The 12,995-nt window shown below is 36.7% G+C and overlaps 1 protein-coding gene across 1 annotated transcript in view; it reads right to left on the reverse strand.

Annotated features, from left to right (window-relative positions):
• Positions 1-1,879: 1,879 nt before the first annotated feature.
• Positions 1,880-12,995, reverse strand: part of pdgfc (platelet derived growth factor c) — a 51,224-nt gene continuing 40,108 nt past the window's right edge. Inside the window, exons 4-7 of the mRNA XM_032555340.1 lie at positions 11,189-11,369; positions 3,839-4,046; positions 3,400-3,617; positions 1,880-2,941 (exon numbers count right to left, since the gene is read on the reverse strand). Coding sequence (XP_032411231.1) covers positions 2,828-2,941; positions 3,400-3,617; positions 3,839-4,046; positions 11,189-11,369 — 721 coding nt within the window. The 3' untranslated portion in view covers positions 1,880-2,827. The remainder of the gene's footprint in view (positions 2,942-3,399; positions 3,618-3,838; positions 4,047-11,188; positions 11,370-12,995) is intronic.

Here is a 12,995-nt window from a genome sequence, read left to right on the forward strand (position 1 = left end):
ATCCTACATGATAGTTTTGTTTGTGCAAAATCTTTTGCAGCCTGAGGCAACAGTAGAGTTTTATACAGTATCCACTGAGTCATATTTAGAAATATAAAGGACATGATGAATCGATTCCTGTGGGCTATACAGCAGACAGAGATTGAAAGCTTTTTAATCCATACCAGAAATGTTCACACTGAGTGAAAACTAAAGAGCAAACGACAAAATGTTCCATCCACATGAAGCACATGAATTTACACATATGATTTACAGAATGTTGCACCAAAGAACAGGTTTATGTTCTTACTGCTTTATAATGGAGTTGCTGCAGATTCAGACCTTCAACTTTGCATAAGTTAATTGTTTCATTTCAGAAGTATTTCTGAGAATCAGTATAGATATGAAAACATGACTCATCTGTGGAGGAGGCTGGAAGTCCAAGGGCTTTTGCGAAACTTCTTGTTATGTGGCGTTTATAATACCATTAATTAATTCAATGTACCCACTTTAATGACTGCACGCTCCAAAGCATAGTATTTTTTATCCTTGCAGCAAGTCTAAAATGAAAAATGTTCAGAAATATGCAGCATGTGTGTGTATTCTAGCCTGCAGCTGATCGGTCCTCAACTGAGAAGCAAAGACAGAGGAAGCCTGGAAGTGTCAACTGTTGGAATACAGCTACAAACTTCCTCACACACTTATAAATCCACAAACACTGTCCAGAGCCAAACCAACTGACCACGACGTGTCGCATCCTGCGCCAATGCAGTGAGGTTTCCTTTGCAAAGTAACACTGCTGCAGCCAAGGAAGGCAGCCTGTTTAATGTCCGAAAAGCCACAGTGGGAGCCGGCGGGCTTATGCAGTAGCATCTGGCCTCGCCTCAGATGCCTGCCAGGGTGGACATTATATGAGAATAATTGGCCAGGACAGCAATGTGTGAGATGGACAAATGAGTACCTCCTCCTGGGTGACCTGATGGCCAAAAGAAAAGGGAGCAACGCTTCTCTGGGTGTTATAAAGCACTTTAGCAACAGACTGGTTGAATTAACACATACAGAACATTTATAATCATGATTATAAATGTGCAAAAATTTCATCTAATTTTCCATGTTTCTAAGTATTCAAATAATTCATTCTTTGACTGTTTTTAATTCGAATCATCTGCACAAAGCCATAATTGTTAGCCAAGTTACAAGGTCTACTGAGAATAATGATGACAAAACTCTGCAGTAACACTCAGCGTGAAGCTTTTAGTTTTTAGAAGAATGTGAAAACGTACAGCTTGTTCAGGGGTTTCAGAAAACACAGAAGTTTTAAACTCCTTCAGTCATTAATCACACAATAGAATACACTTTGTCTCTAAAAAAATGCTTTATCTTATCCTTAAAAAAGGGTCGTACTGCATACACACATGGGAAAGAGAAATTTCTGGACCCTTTGTCCTCTGAGTTCCTAATTGTGAGAATGTTATATTCTCTCATTACAATGCATAGACCTAAACTCAAACCCTTTCATTCATAAAGTCCTGGAAAAAAATTACTGGTGTTAAACTTTGGAAATCCTTTATTTTCTTCTGAAACTCATTGACCTTTGTGTTGGAAATTTTGATCCCATATTTACTATATAATATATTATTAAACATTTTTTGCTATTAAACTCAAGAAAACACAAGCAGAGGTCTCAACAATTGCTTGGATCAGTGAGTGCCTGACAGACTGACTTCAGTTTGGGAAACCGAGGGACTGTGTGTGTAAGCAGGTGATCAGCAGCAGGAGCGCCACAGGGCTCTGTACTCTCACCGTTCCTTTTCACTCCGTACACCTTCGACATCCAGCACAAGTCAGACTCCTGTCTGTCTATTAAAGTTTAATTTAGAGGAGCCACAAGAAGTTCAAATTCAAGCAGAAATTGAAAAATTTATTCTTTAAGCTCAGTATTAGAAAATACACAAACAGTTAAATAATTTTGGTGTTCAAATAAAAAACAACCTCAATGAAATTTCAAAGTAAAAATGACTAAAAATAGAAAATGAAAACTAATTCTACTGTACAGCAAAAATGTAGCAAATAAGGCACATTGTATCTAAATTCCCTTTCATTAGAAATAAATATTTATTATGAACAATCATTCTGCAAAAACAACAAAATGCAATATATTCCTCAAGCAAGCAGAGTTGATATCGCTGATATGGATCACAGAAATGTTTCTAGACAATGTCCAGCTGGTTCAAAATTCGCAACAATCCCTCCTGGAAAATCTTTGGTATAAAAAACAAAACTGAAAAAATATTTACACATAATGTGATTGTATGACACTGCATTTTGCCACTGACAAATCTGTAGCAAAGCTCAACGATAGTAAAGGAAAGTAGCCAGACACAACCGCTTCTCTTTGGCTTGATGGTGAAAAACATGAACCATGAAACTGTGGGAGTTAAGCAGCTGGAGGAAGCTCACTTACAGAGACTAGAAGCCCTTAAAGAAGACACTTCCGTAAATGTAACAGTCCACACTGAACGAAAACTTTTTCCGGATGAGTAGACAACGTCTCTGAGTTATCTCCGTCTCTGGAGCTGTTTGGTAATAGTCCACCTTTGCTCCAGTGATTTTCCTTTCCGCTAAAATACAATCAGAGCACACTATTTGTATTCCCCAATGGTCACATCCATACCAAAGATTTATTAGATTCCAGTCTGTTCTGCTTCATCCAATTAGTGAAAGGACAAGCGTATGAAAGAAGAATCTTGTTAGCTCCCCAATGGAAGTGGATGAGATTCAGAATGGCTGCAGAGTTCATGTCTGATGTCCTGGTGCTGCTGTTGGCAGCTTCTATGCAGATCTGAGGTCAGTCCTGGTCATCTTTACAGACACAGGAACACTCTTCATGATGCTCCAAGGCCACATCCGTCATGGACTTCTGCAGGCTTCTCCCTCCGCCTCGATGTCTCAACAGAAGAACCTGTTGAGAAGACGGCGCAAGAGCTGATTGGTGCAGAAAACCTTTCTTTTTTTATCCACTTAAAAATATGTACATAAATCATTTCTAAACCATATGGAGTGAATAAAATACATATCATTTCAGAGAAAAACAATGGTGGATAAAAAAATTCCTTTCCTTCACTTTGGTTTTTCTAACTGTACAAAAAAAAAAAAAGATTACGAAATTTAGATTTGATTATTGATCAGAGGTGCTTTAGTTGAATGCAATTAAAAACATGAATTGAAAATGAAAAAAATTGGTTGAATAAGTTGGCACATAAAAAATTATCAATAAGAGTTTTCTTGTATGCAGCTTTGACTTTATCAATGTTGTTATTCTGGTACGGTGTGTGAACCATCCCATACATTCCTTTTTGGTTCACAAGATTAAAAAAAGGTGGATAAGTTTTAAAGTTTAATCTCTGAAGTGATGATTACCTCATGGTATTTCTTTGTGACCCTTGCTGGCACGCACTGGCAGTCAACGCAGCGATGAGAGCAGCAGGCACAGTTTCCACCACAGCGCTTTACAAGGAGGCAGCTGGGCCAGAAAATGACATCTGTCCTTTTCAGCTCCTCTCGCAAAGACACTGAGTAGTTGCGTGGCGTGCAGCTGTACAGCCGAACTTCCTCCCTCAGCAGATTGAGATCAGCTCCTTCTCAATGACACAGAAGAAGTTCAGAATTACCTCAGTGCCAAATATTTATCTTTATAGTTTTAAAGCAGAGTGGAAACTTATGGTAAAGTTTACAGAGCTTACATTCAGTTCTTGTTTTAGTTTTTGTTCTTTTCACGTATTTATTTAGTATTATTTTAGCAAGCTTTTAAACATGTTTCTAGAGCAGAAATTGAAATCTAGAAGATGAAGTGCTCTACCTCTGGCCTTCCTGTTGAGGACGAACGACTTCCCCAACACGTGCCACGTGGGTTTGTACAGCTCCTCCATATCCAGCTGCCATCGCTCCGGTTCCAGATACTTCATGACGTCCTCCACCGTGCTGAGCACCGCCACCGCCTCCAACAGCTCCTCAACACCCTGCAGGGATGGAGGGGGCTGCGTGGTGGCCTCTGGCTCTGATGCAGTCTGCACAAAGAATAATAAAATAAATCAGTCTACTCCATATCCATGATGATTCAGTGACAATCTTTAACAGGTAAAACAATCTCACCTCACCTTCTATAAGTTGTCTACCAAATCTGATTATCCTTTCATGTAAAAATTAATAAAAATGTGGAAAGCATTAAAAATGTTGATATTTTAGTATTTGTCAATTGCTTGTCATTGTCAGTTCCTTTACGATTGCTTTTATTTTACCCTGATCAGAATATTCCGTTATTGGTTCCTTGTTCCTAACTCGTGTGTATTATGTATTACTAGTCCTTAGTTTTTTAAAGCTTTTAAATTACTTTTTTAAGTGAAACTGTTGATTTTCACCCACCTGCCTTTGGGTTCTGCTCATCGCTGTTCTATGACATCAACACAAATAGCTGTTTCTTGGTTTTTACAAATCTGAAAATGTTTTATGATTGAGAATTAATTTTCTTTTCATGAAGTCAGTGAAAAGCAAGTAACACTGTGAGGTGAACTTATGCTGCAATTTACTCAGTTTGTGCTAGCAAAACTGCATAAAAAGTAAAAATAATTTATATAATTTTGTGTCAGTGACATCACCATCAGTCCCTGAGCAATAAACTTTCTGCTTCTTGCACTCAGAAAGGTTATAGATGCAGAAGCAAGAATGGAAAAGAATGTGTTGTGAAGGATTCTGTATACTCTAATCAAACATGTTAGAGGTCTGAAGGAATGTAAAATTTGTCTACAAATCATAACTGTTGTTGCTTCACATTAGATACAAATGTGAAGAACTTCAAATGAAAAGCAGAGAGAATTTAAACATAAATCTCTGATTCGTCCGTTTCCCTTTGAATTAATACATGAGGTCGAGATCTGAAGAGTTTTCTCTGACATGTAGAAACCTGATGTTTTGGATATCTAAGAGAAAATGGGAGAATAAAATAGTCTTCAAAATAGAAAAATATGTTTGCTGTGAAAAATCCACAGCAAGGTGCTGATTTAAATGACATTTAAACATAGAAGTATGTTTAATGTTTAACATATATTTTTAAACATAAAAGTATGTTTAATGTTTCCTTTAAATATTAAACAAAGATGTGTTTAATGTTTCCTTTAAACTCTAAACATAGAGATGTTTAATGTTTAAAGACAGAAACTCAATATAACCTAAACCCAAAAAGTTAAACAATCTTTGTGAGTCACACATTTTAATAAACAAAAGTTCTGCTGTGATACTTTATACTTTTATACAACTTCATCAGATCATTTGTTTTGGTTAACTTTTAACTAGATTATCACGTGTAATGTCCACTTTAAAATATAATTTTAGAAAATGATTGTAAAGCATTAAAATGTAAATCATTCAATGGCTACTTTTTTCATAAAACCACAGTTATTATTTATCAGAGCGTCAGATAAATTTTTTTTCTTCTTTTATTAGCACTTATTCTGTGGTTGAAAAAAAATCTACCAAGTTTCTGTGACTAAAATTAGCAACCAGTCAGAACTGGTATGGATTATTCAGAAATAGACATTGTGGACGTTTTTTTCTTTTTTAAGGTTTTGTTGGCTCTATTGGCCTTTATTTTTGAAAGTAGTTTGACAGGAAAGAGGGAGAAGACATGCAGCAAATGTTGAACCTGCGACCACCGGCACGAGGACTAAGGCCTCAGTATGTGGGTTGTGCGATGCCCCTGCGCCATCACAGGACCCCCGACATTGTGGAACTTTAAACAAGTTTTCCAGCTGTTTATAAAGAAACTTTCTGACTGGAATATTTCTCAGCCAGGTTCATTTTGAAGTCTGAAACATTTGAATATTTGACAGAGGCAGTCTCATCATTATCTCTCTCACAGAATTGGTCATTTTATAAGCCTTTATATGTCATGCGTTTCCAAAACATACAAGAACTTTCCCTTTGATAATTGAGGAATTTTATATTCTTAACACTTTATTTTTATCTGATTATTGGATATTAAATATTATTTATTTCACAAGTTACATTCTCCCTGACAAAAAAGACATTCAGAATATTTCTAGTAGATGCTTATAGTTATGTCTATATTCAAAATACTGTATCCTCCGAAGACAGGACAGCAATATGAAATAACGGCAGACTTTTATTAAGCTGTCAAATGTCATTACATCTCTTTCACCTCCTCTGCCCACTTTGCATAGCAGCTTGTTGTTGTGCCTCTGAATGGATGACAGTGTTATTTGTTTCCAGCTCTCAGTTCTCCTGGCTGCAACGCTCTCACACAAAAGATTGATAACGTGGCTTTGGTCCTCCCACAACAGAAGAGACTGATTTCAGTCCTGTTCAAGCAAAATGTCAAATCGCTGGCTTCTTTTCTCTTATCTGACTGACATCTAAAAGGAAACATTGTCACAAGTATTTAAGACACTCCTTGCAGCTGTGCCTAAAAGCTTTTGGAAAGGAAAGGAAAAAAAAAAATCTTTTAAGGGGATTGAAAAGACATTTCTGGGAACCAATATGCCGCCTAAATAATTCATACAGCTAAATTAGTAATGAAGAAATGCTGCTTGGAGATGTACAAGTTTAAAATAAAAAAGTGCAGATATTTGTGGATTTATCTCTATTCAATATGAAAATTACAAACTAATACTTGAGTCAGTCTAGGCATGAAATAAAAAAACCCAGTGTGTTCAGTCAGAGGTTTCTTTAAGACCTCTGTAATGCTGGTAGCTACAGGAGCTTTTAGAGATTAACAAAATATTGCTGAAATATTGCTGGATTAAGTTGAAATACATAAGACTTATTTAAAAAACACTGCATCAGAATTTTGCACTATAAACTGTATTTATGCTAAAATTGTATTTGCATTTTTCTTTCTTCTGGGAAAAGAACTTGTGATATGACATGACAAGTAGTAACAAGTAAGGAAGGGCTAAGGCCATCTGCAGCTTGTGAATGGCAATGATGCAACCACAGCATGCTCCAGGATTAGCTTCAGAGAGCGGTCCTTTAAAAAACGTCAGTTTCATTAGAAAATCAGAAGACGCATTTGATAAATTTGAAATGCCTCATTTTCAGCTATGACCTTTAAAATCAGTCAGTGTTGCATCTATGGGAACAACAGAAAATTAAAATCAAGACAAAAAGCAACACAAGATAAACAGTACAGACTGAAGTAAGGTGAGTGAAATAACCTTTAACTTTGGCTTGGAGCAGATTCAAAAACAGCAAGCTGATTTGACTTTACAAGCAGAGGTGACAGATGTACACAGACCCACTGGCCCAGCAGTCAGCTGAGGGTGTCAAAGGTCAAATGAAATACAGACAAAACTCAATGGAAGAACATGCTTGCTTAATTTTGTCAAACGATGACTCTTTAGATATTAAAGTCTTGGAGTAATCAATCAGGTATATTATATTACTAATTCAATTAGATTGGCCCATTTCACAATAAATGTTTTCTCGAGGCTCTTTAAAAAATAATAATTTCATGTTTCGTAATCTGCCAGTGTAATAAATAGGTACTAAAAAGCCTCAAAGGGTGATAGCAGGGATATTTTTGTTGTTTAGTTTGTGTGTGTTGGTTGTAAAAAGTGGAATGTTTTCTTTTATCGGGCCAGAATGAAAGTGGAACAGTTTGCCCCCTGTCCCCACAGAACAGGCCCGTTTCCAAGTGGTGTTGCACACTCGGTGTTCTTCTCACGCGAAAGCACATAATCGTATTCCTGGTAGCTAAAATGACAGGTTCAACTGACCATGTTGAGATGACAATTCTGAAATAGCATCCTGGGAGAGCTCTTCAAAACAATATATTCTTCTTTCACATGCAGCTGCAAACCACTTCCTTGCACAAGAAAACTTTGAGTAAGCATCAAGGTTTTCTGTGCACGAAGAAGTATTTTACTTTCATTCACTACACATAATTAACTGCAATTAAGGTCAGTGTAAAAACAGACCTTAGTTTAATCATGGCAAAGAAGACTCCTGCATTGATTTTTAACCAAGATTCACTTCAGCTTTTCAAAAGCTTCTGTGTTTGTTTTTTTACTCGAGTATAGATCTTATGAGCTCTGCGCAGCATGCGCCACTTTTTAAACAAACATGAGTTTGTTCTGTCTCTGCTGCGTACAACTCCTTTCTATCCTTTAAAAAACAAGCCAGTTGAGTGATCTTTTGGGCCAGCGGATCAGTGCTGCTCAGTTCTGGATTGAGACCTCAGCACCCCAAGACAATGATGTATGTTTTGTTTGCTCCCTTAACCCACAACGCCCACCACTCAGCGGCCGTCACGCTCCATTCAACAGGCCCCTTCTCCTCTGTGTTTTAACAACCTTTTTGCCTCGACTGTTTCTTTTTCTTCTTAAAATCTCTTCCTGCGGATTACAGACTGGGTTTTATTTTTTCCCCTCTTCTCATTCCATGGAAGTGGTAGGGTGGAATCATTGCTTGTTTAAATATAAACTACAGAGCTGGCCTCTGCATGGCATGAGGTTCCAGTAGCTGCTGGTTGACCACAGAGGAAACACAGAGAGCTGCTGTTCAGCGAGCTCCTCCTCTGTCGGACACGGGTTCAAAGGCGAGACAAACTGAGCATTCGAAGCCCAAAGCTTTCCTTTTCTCCCAAATGGTTTCCTGCACCTTTAACGGTTTGACTGTGAAAGAAAAACTTTGTCTCGAATGACGGAGCTATTCACTATTTTAATGCCATTTTACTAATGGAGATAAATCATTTGAAATTGTCCATAGATTGTTCGTGTAGCTGTTATTTTGGGTTTTTTTGTTGAAGATTTTGGTGAATCATTTTGATGAATAATTTTTACGTGGCTCTAAGCATGAAGAAAGGAAGCAGATTTTGTAAAGCATCAGGTCCAATCATGCAAAATGTTAAAGGTTTAAAAACATGGATGTTTTATTAATTTTTGCTTTTAATAATTGCTTTGAACCATTCTGTTTTGATATAAAAGATAATAAAATATCTGATTTAGTGAATTTTAAAATCATAAGGTGGAATTTAGTGGTAATGTTCTCTAATCCACTTAGGTTTATAGTTATACAACTTTTAACCATACTTAATACATTTTCAGTGGGGTTGAGTGAATAGAGAAGCTGAATATTTGTCTGTTTTATCTATTCCAAAACCAGCTTTGATGCCTGTTTAGGATCATTTATGTGGAGGAAAAATCAACTACATCCAAGTTCAAACCATCTTGGTGCTCAGGTGGATGGAAGAAGAAAAGATGAGTTCATCTGATGACAGAATACATGTTCACATCCTACATTTGCATCTTTGATTCTTTTTGCATATTTAATAATTTGCTTGGACGTTTATTGCTCTGTACACCGTCTTTGAGTGCCACTTGATTCACTGAAGGAATCAGAAAATAGTTCAGACTTTTCTGAACTATTTTCAGAAATAGTTCAGATGATGATTTTGGTGCGTTATCACCAAAATCATTCCACATGCTGAGGTAAAGGAGTCTTTGTCCCAGCAGAGTTCCTTGTGTGACTCTGGATGAGTTTGATTAATGTTCTGATATTACTGGGAGATTTGAGTTGCACCTGTTATAGCTGTGTTGCAGGTGTTGTCTTTTTAGATCATAATTCTGCCACAAAAATCTGCAATCATGAATAACTTATTTTGATTAATACATCAACTTTCTGTAGAGCTTGAAAGCAGTGAGAAGTACATTTCTGGATTAATTCTCAAGTGCTCAAACTTTTGACCCAACAAACAGGCAAGTCCATCGAAAGATAGTCTGTTACTAAATCCTCACTGTAGCAAGAAGTAACAGTGCAGGCTTTTATCTTTTTTTGCTGAAAGTTTCAATTCCCTGCACTTTTATCAGTGTGAAGTACACCATGACCTCTGTATCTTTTTTATAATATCCACAAATTCCTTCTTAGTTCATGTTCCTGTTATAAATCTTGATGTGGGATTTAATGTCTGCTGAGGCGACAATAAAAGAAATCATAAGAAGCAGAATAAAAGTTACATAAGTATTAAAATGCACTTCCAGTAACCCTATCTACTTATGCTCGATTCAACCAATAGGGATTAATGCATAACTTTATTTACTTAAAGCAGGTAAACAGAGCAGAACAGGTTGAAACGTGGCCATTGTCTCTTAAGTTTATCTTTGGGTTTAAACCGGGACAAAAGGACCTGGAGCATGCATCGATGTGTGTGGTCTGCAGTACGGAGGGAAAACAAATTGCAGAGGAACAAAAATAAATGCAAAGATGACAGATGAAGACAAAAATCAATTGATCACTCAAAATGTTCAAATTGTGTCTAATGTTTTCTTCTTTTTTTCATTTTATTTAAACATTTTTACATTCTTTGTGAAATTACAATGTAAAATTCACACACCCACTACCCACTTTAAAAGTGGGCATGTGCACTCAAACCGAGTTCACAAACTCAAATTAACTGAGTTTGTCAGATAGATTGAATTGTATGAAATATAAAGTATTTCACCAAAGGGGTGAATTACTTTGTATTCAACTTTGACAAAGGCTACGATAATAGAGCAAATGTAATTTCTCTTCAGTAAAATTACATATGGATAAAGCGTATAACACCCAATACCTTTTATTTCAGTCCACTGGATAAATTCCCCCAAGAGTCTATGACTTGCATCAGAATTTGTTTTGTTAAAAGAAATCCTTGATAAAGTTGTTGACTCTGCTTTCAAAACTATGCAGTAGACCAAAACAACATAAACTTCAGCGTATTAGTCATATAGGTAATTTCAGGGTCTAGCATCTAAAAACCAATTGTCAAGTAAATTGTTATCACTAATTGCCTTGCAGCCATTGTTGGCATTGTTTTATTTATTTAACTGTGCTTCTGTAAATGTGTGTGCAGTGCTGTGCAGTCTGGTAATCTTTACAGCTGTAATAAATGGAAGTACATGTACCAGATGTTGCTACATTCCAACATAACTTAAACATAATTTCTCCCCAATGATACATAAAACCTTGGGACCAGAGAGTCAGAAATAGATTATTGCAAATCAAGGCACCATTTGGGGTATACCAAGCAGATGATTTTTCACTGTGCATACACAGAGTGACATCGCTTATTGTCAGGTGAATTCCCCGTCTGGGCATAAACGGTTTAGGTGCCCACAATGATCATTCTTCAACTCCTGTTCACTGATATTTTACCTACCACAGGGAGTAGAGAGTAGTGGAGGCAGAATCCAGGCTCAGAGGGGAAGTATTCATCTGATATGAAACGAACAATAACTTGGCTGCCTTTGGATTTTTGACTTGTTGGTGCAGATTGTGACCCACACCAACGACCCAGGATCGACTTCTCAGTGGGATCCTCTATTTCCACAAAGTCATACCTAGGAGAGTGGGGCAGAAAATAGTAGAAAGTCATAATACTGTTCTTGACAATAACCAGTAAGTTCAGGAAATATAACAAATCAGTTCCATCAAAGTTCCAGAAATGTTCCAGGAAAGTTCTAGAAAAGTTTGCAGTAGGTTCTGGAAATAGACTGGTGTGTTCTGAAAAGTAACCTTTTAAGTTCTGTGGCAGCACATATGAAGTTAAAACTGTCTAGAAATGTTCAGGAAGGTTCCAAGAAAGTACATGATAAGTTTCAAAGTACCTAATAAAGTCCCCAAAAATATCTTTCTTTTCAGTTTGGATAAATTTCAACAAAGTTACACAAAGTAACTGGTAACTTTGGGAAAGGCTCTGTAGAATAACCTCAAGGTTCCCGGAAAGCATTGACTGTTATGGTATTTAGGGTAGCATCAATAAAAAAAGATTTTTTTGTTTGTTTGTTTGTTTGATGAATTGCTTTGATTCATTGGAACTTGATTAATAAGTGCTGGCAAATTTGACCTTTTCTTTAAACAAAAAATAAGCTAAAAGTATTTCAGTAATAAATTCAGTAATAAAGGTTGCTTTTTACTTAAAGTGAAACACAACTTCTACAAAGTGAGGATTATTATGTAGTCCTCACTAGAGGTTGAACCAACATTTGGCGTCAAACAAAGTCCTGTACATAGATAAATATACAGTATATACATATATATATATATATATATATATATATATATATATATATATATATATATATATATGTATATACTGTATATATATACTGTATATACAGTATAGACCAAAGGTTTTCACACCTTTTAATTCAATGAGTTTCCTTTATTTTCATGACTATTGACATTGTAGATTCGCACTGAAGGCATCAAAACTATGAATAACATGTGGAAATATGCACTAAACAAAAAAGTGTAAAACAACTGAAAATACCCCTTATATTCTAGTTTCTTCAAAGTAGCAACCTTTTGCTGTGATTACTGCTTTGCACACACTCTGCATTTTCTTGATGAGCTTCAAGAGGTAGTCACCTGAAATGGTTTTCACTTCATAGGTGAGCCCTGTCAGGTTAATAAGTGGGATTTCTTGCCTTATAAATAGTCATGAAAATAAAGAAAACCCATTGAATTAGAAAGGTGTGTCCAAACGTTTGGTCTGTACTGTGTATATATATACACTGCTCAAAAAAATAAAGGGAACACTTAAACAACACAATATAACTCCAAGTAAATCAAACTTCTGTGAAATCAAACTGTCCACTTAGGAAGCAACACTGATTGACAATCAATTTCACCTGCTGTTGTGCAAATGGAATAGACAACAGGTGGAAATTATTGGCAATTAGCAAGACACACTCAATAAAGGAGTGGTTCTGCAGTTGGGACCACAGACCACTTCTCAGTACCTATGCTGTCTGGCTGATGTTTTGGTCAGTTTTGAATGTTGGTGGTGCTTTCACACTCGTGGTAGCATGAGACGGACTCCACAACCCACACAAGTGGCTCAGGTAGTGCAGCTCATCCAGGATGGCACATCAATGCGAGCTGTGGCAAGAAGGTTTGCTGTGTCTGTCAGCGTAGTGTCCAGAGGCTGGAGGCGCTACCAGGAGACAGGCCAGTACACCAGG

The sequence above is a fragment of the Xiphophorus hellerii genome, chromosome 23 (assembly GCF_003331165.1).
Source record: "Xiphophorus hellerii strain 12219 chromosome 23, Xiphophorus_hellerii-4.1, whole genome shotgun sequence".
NCBI classification, from domain to species: domain Eukaryota; kingdom Metazoa; phylum Chordata; class Actinopteri; order Cyprinodontiformes; family Poeciliidae; genus Xiphophorus; species Xiphophorus hellerii.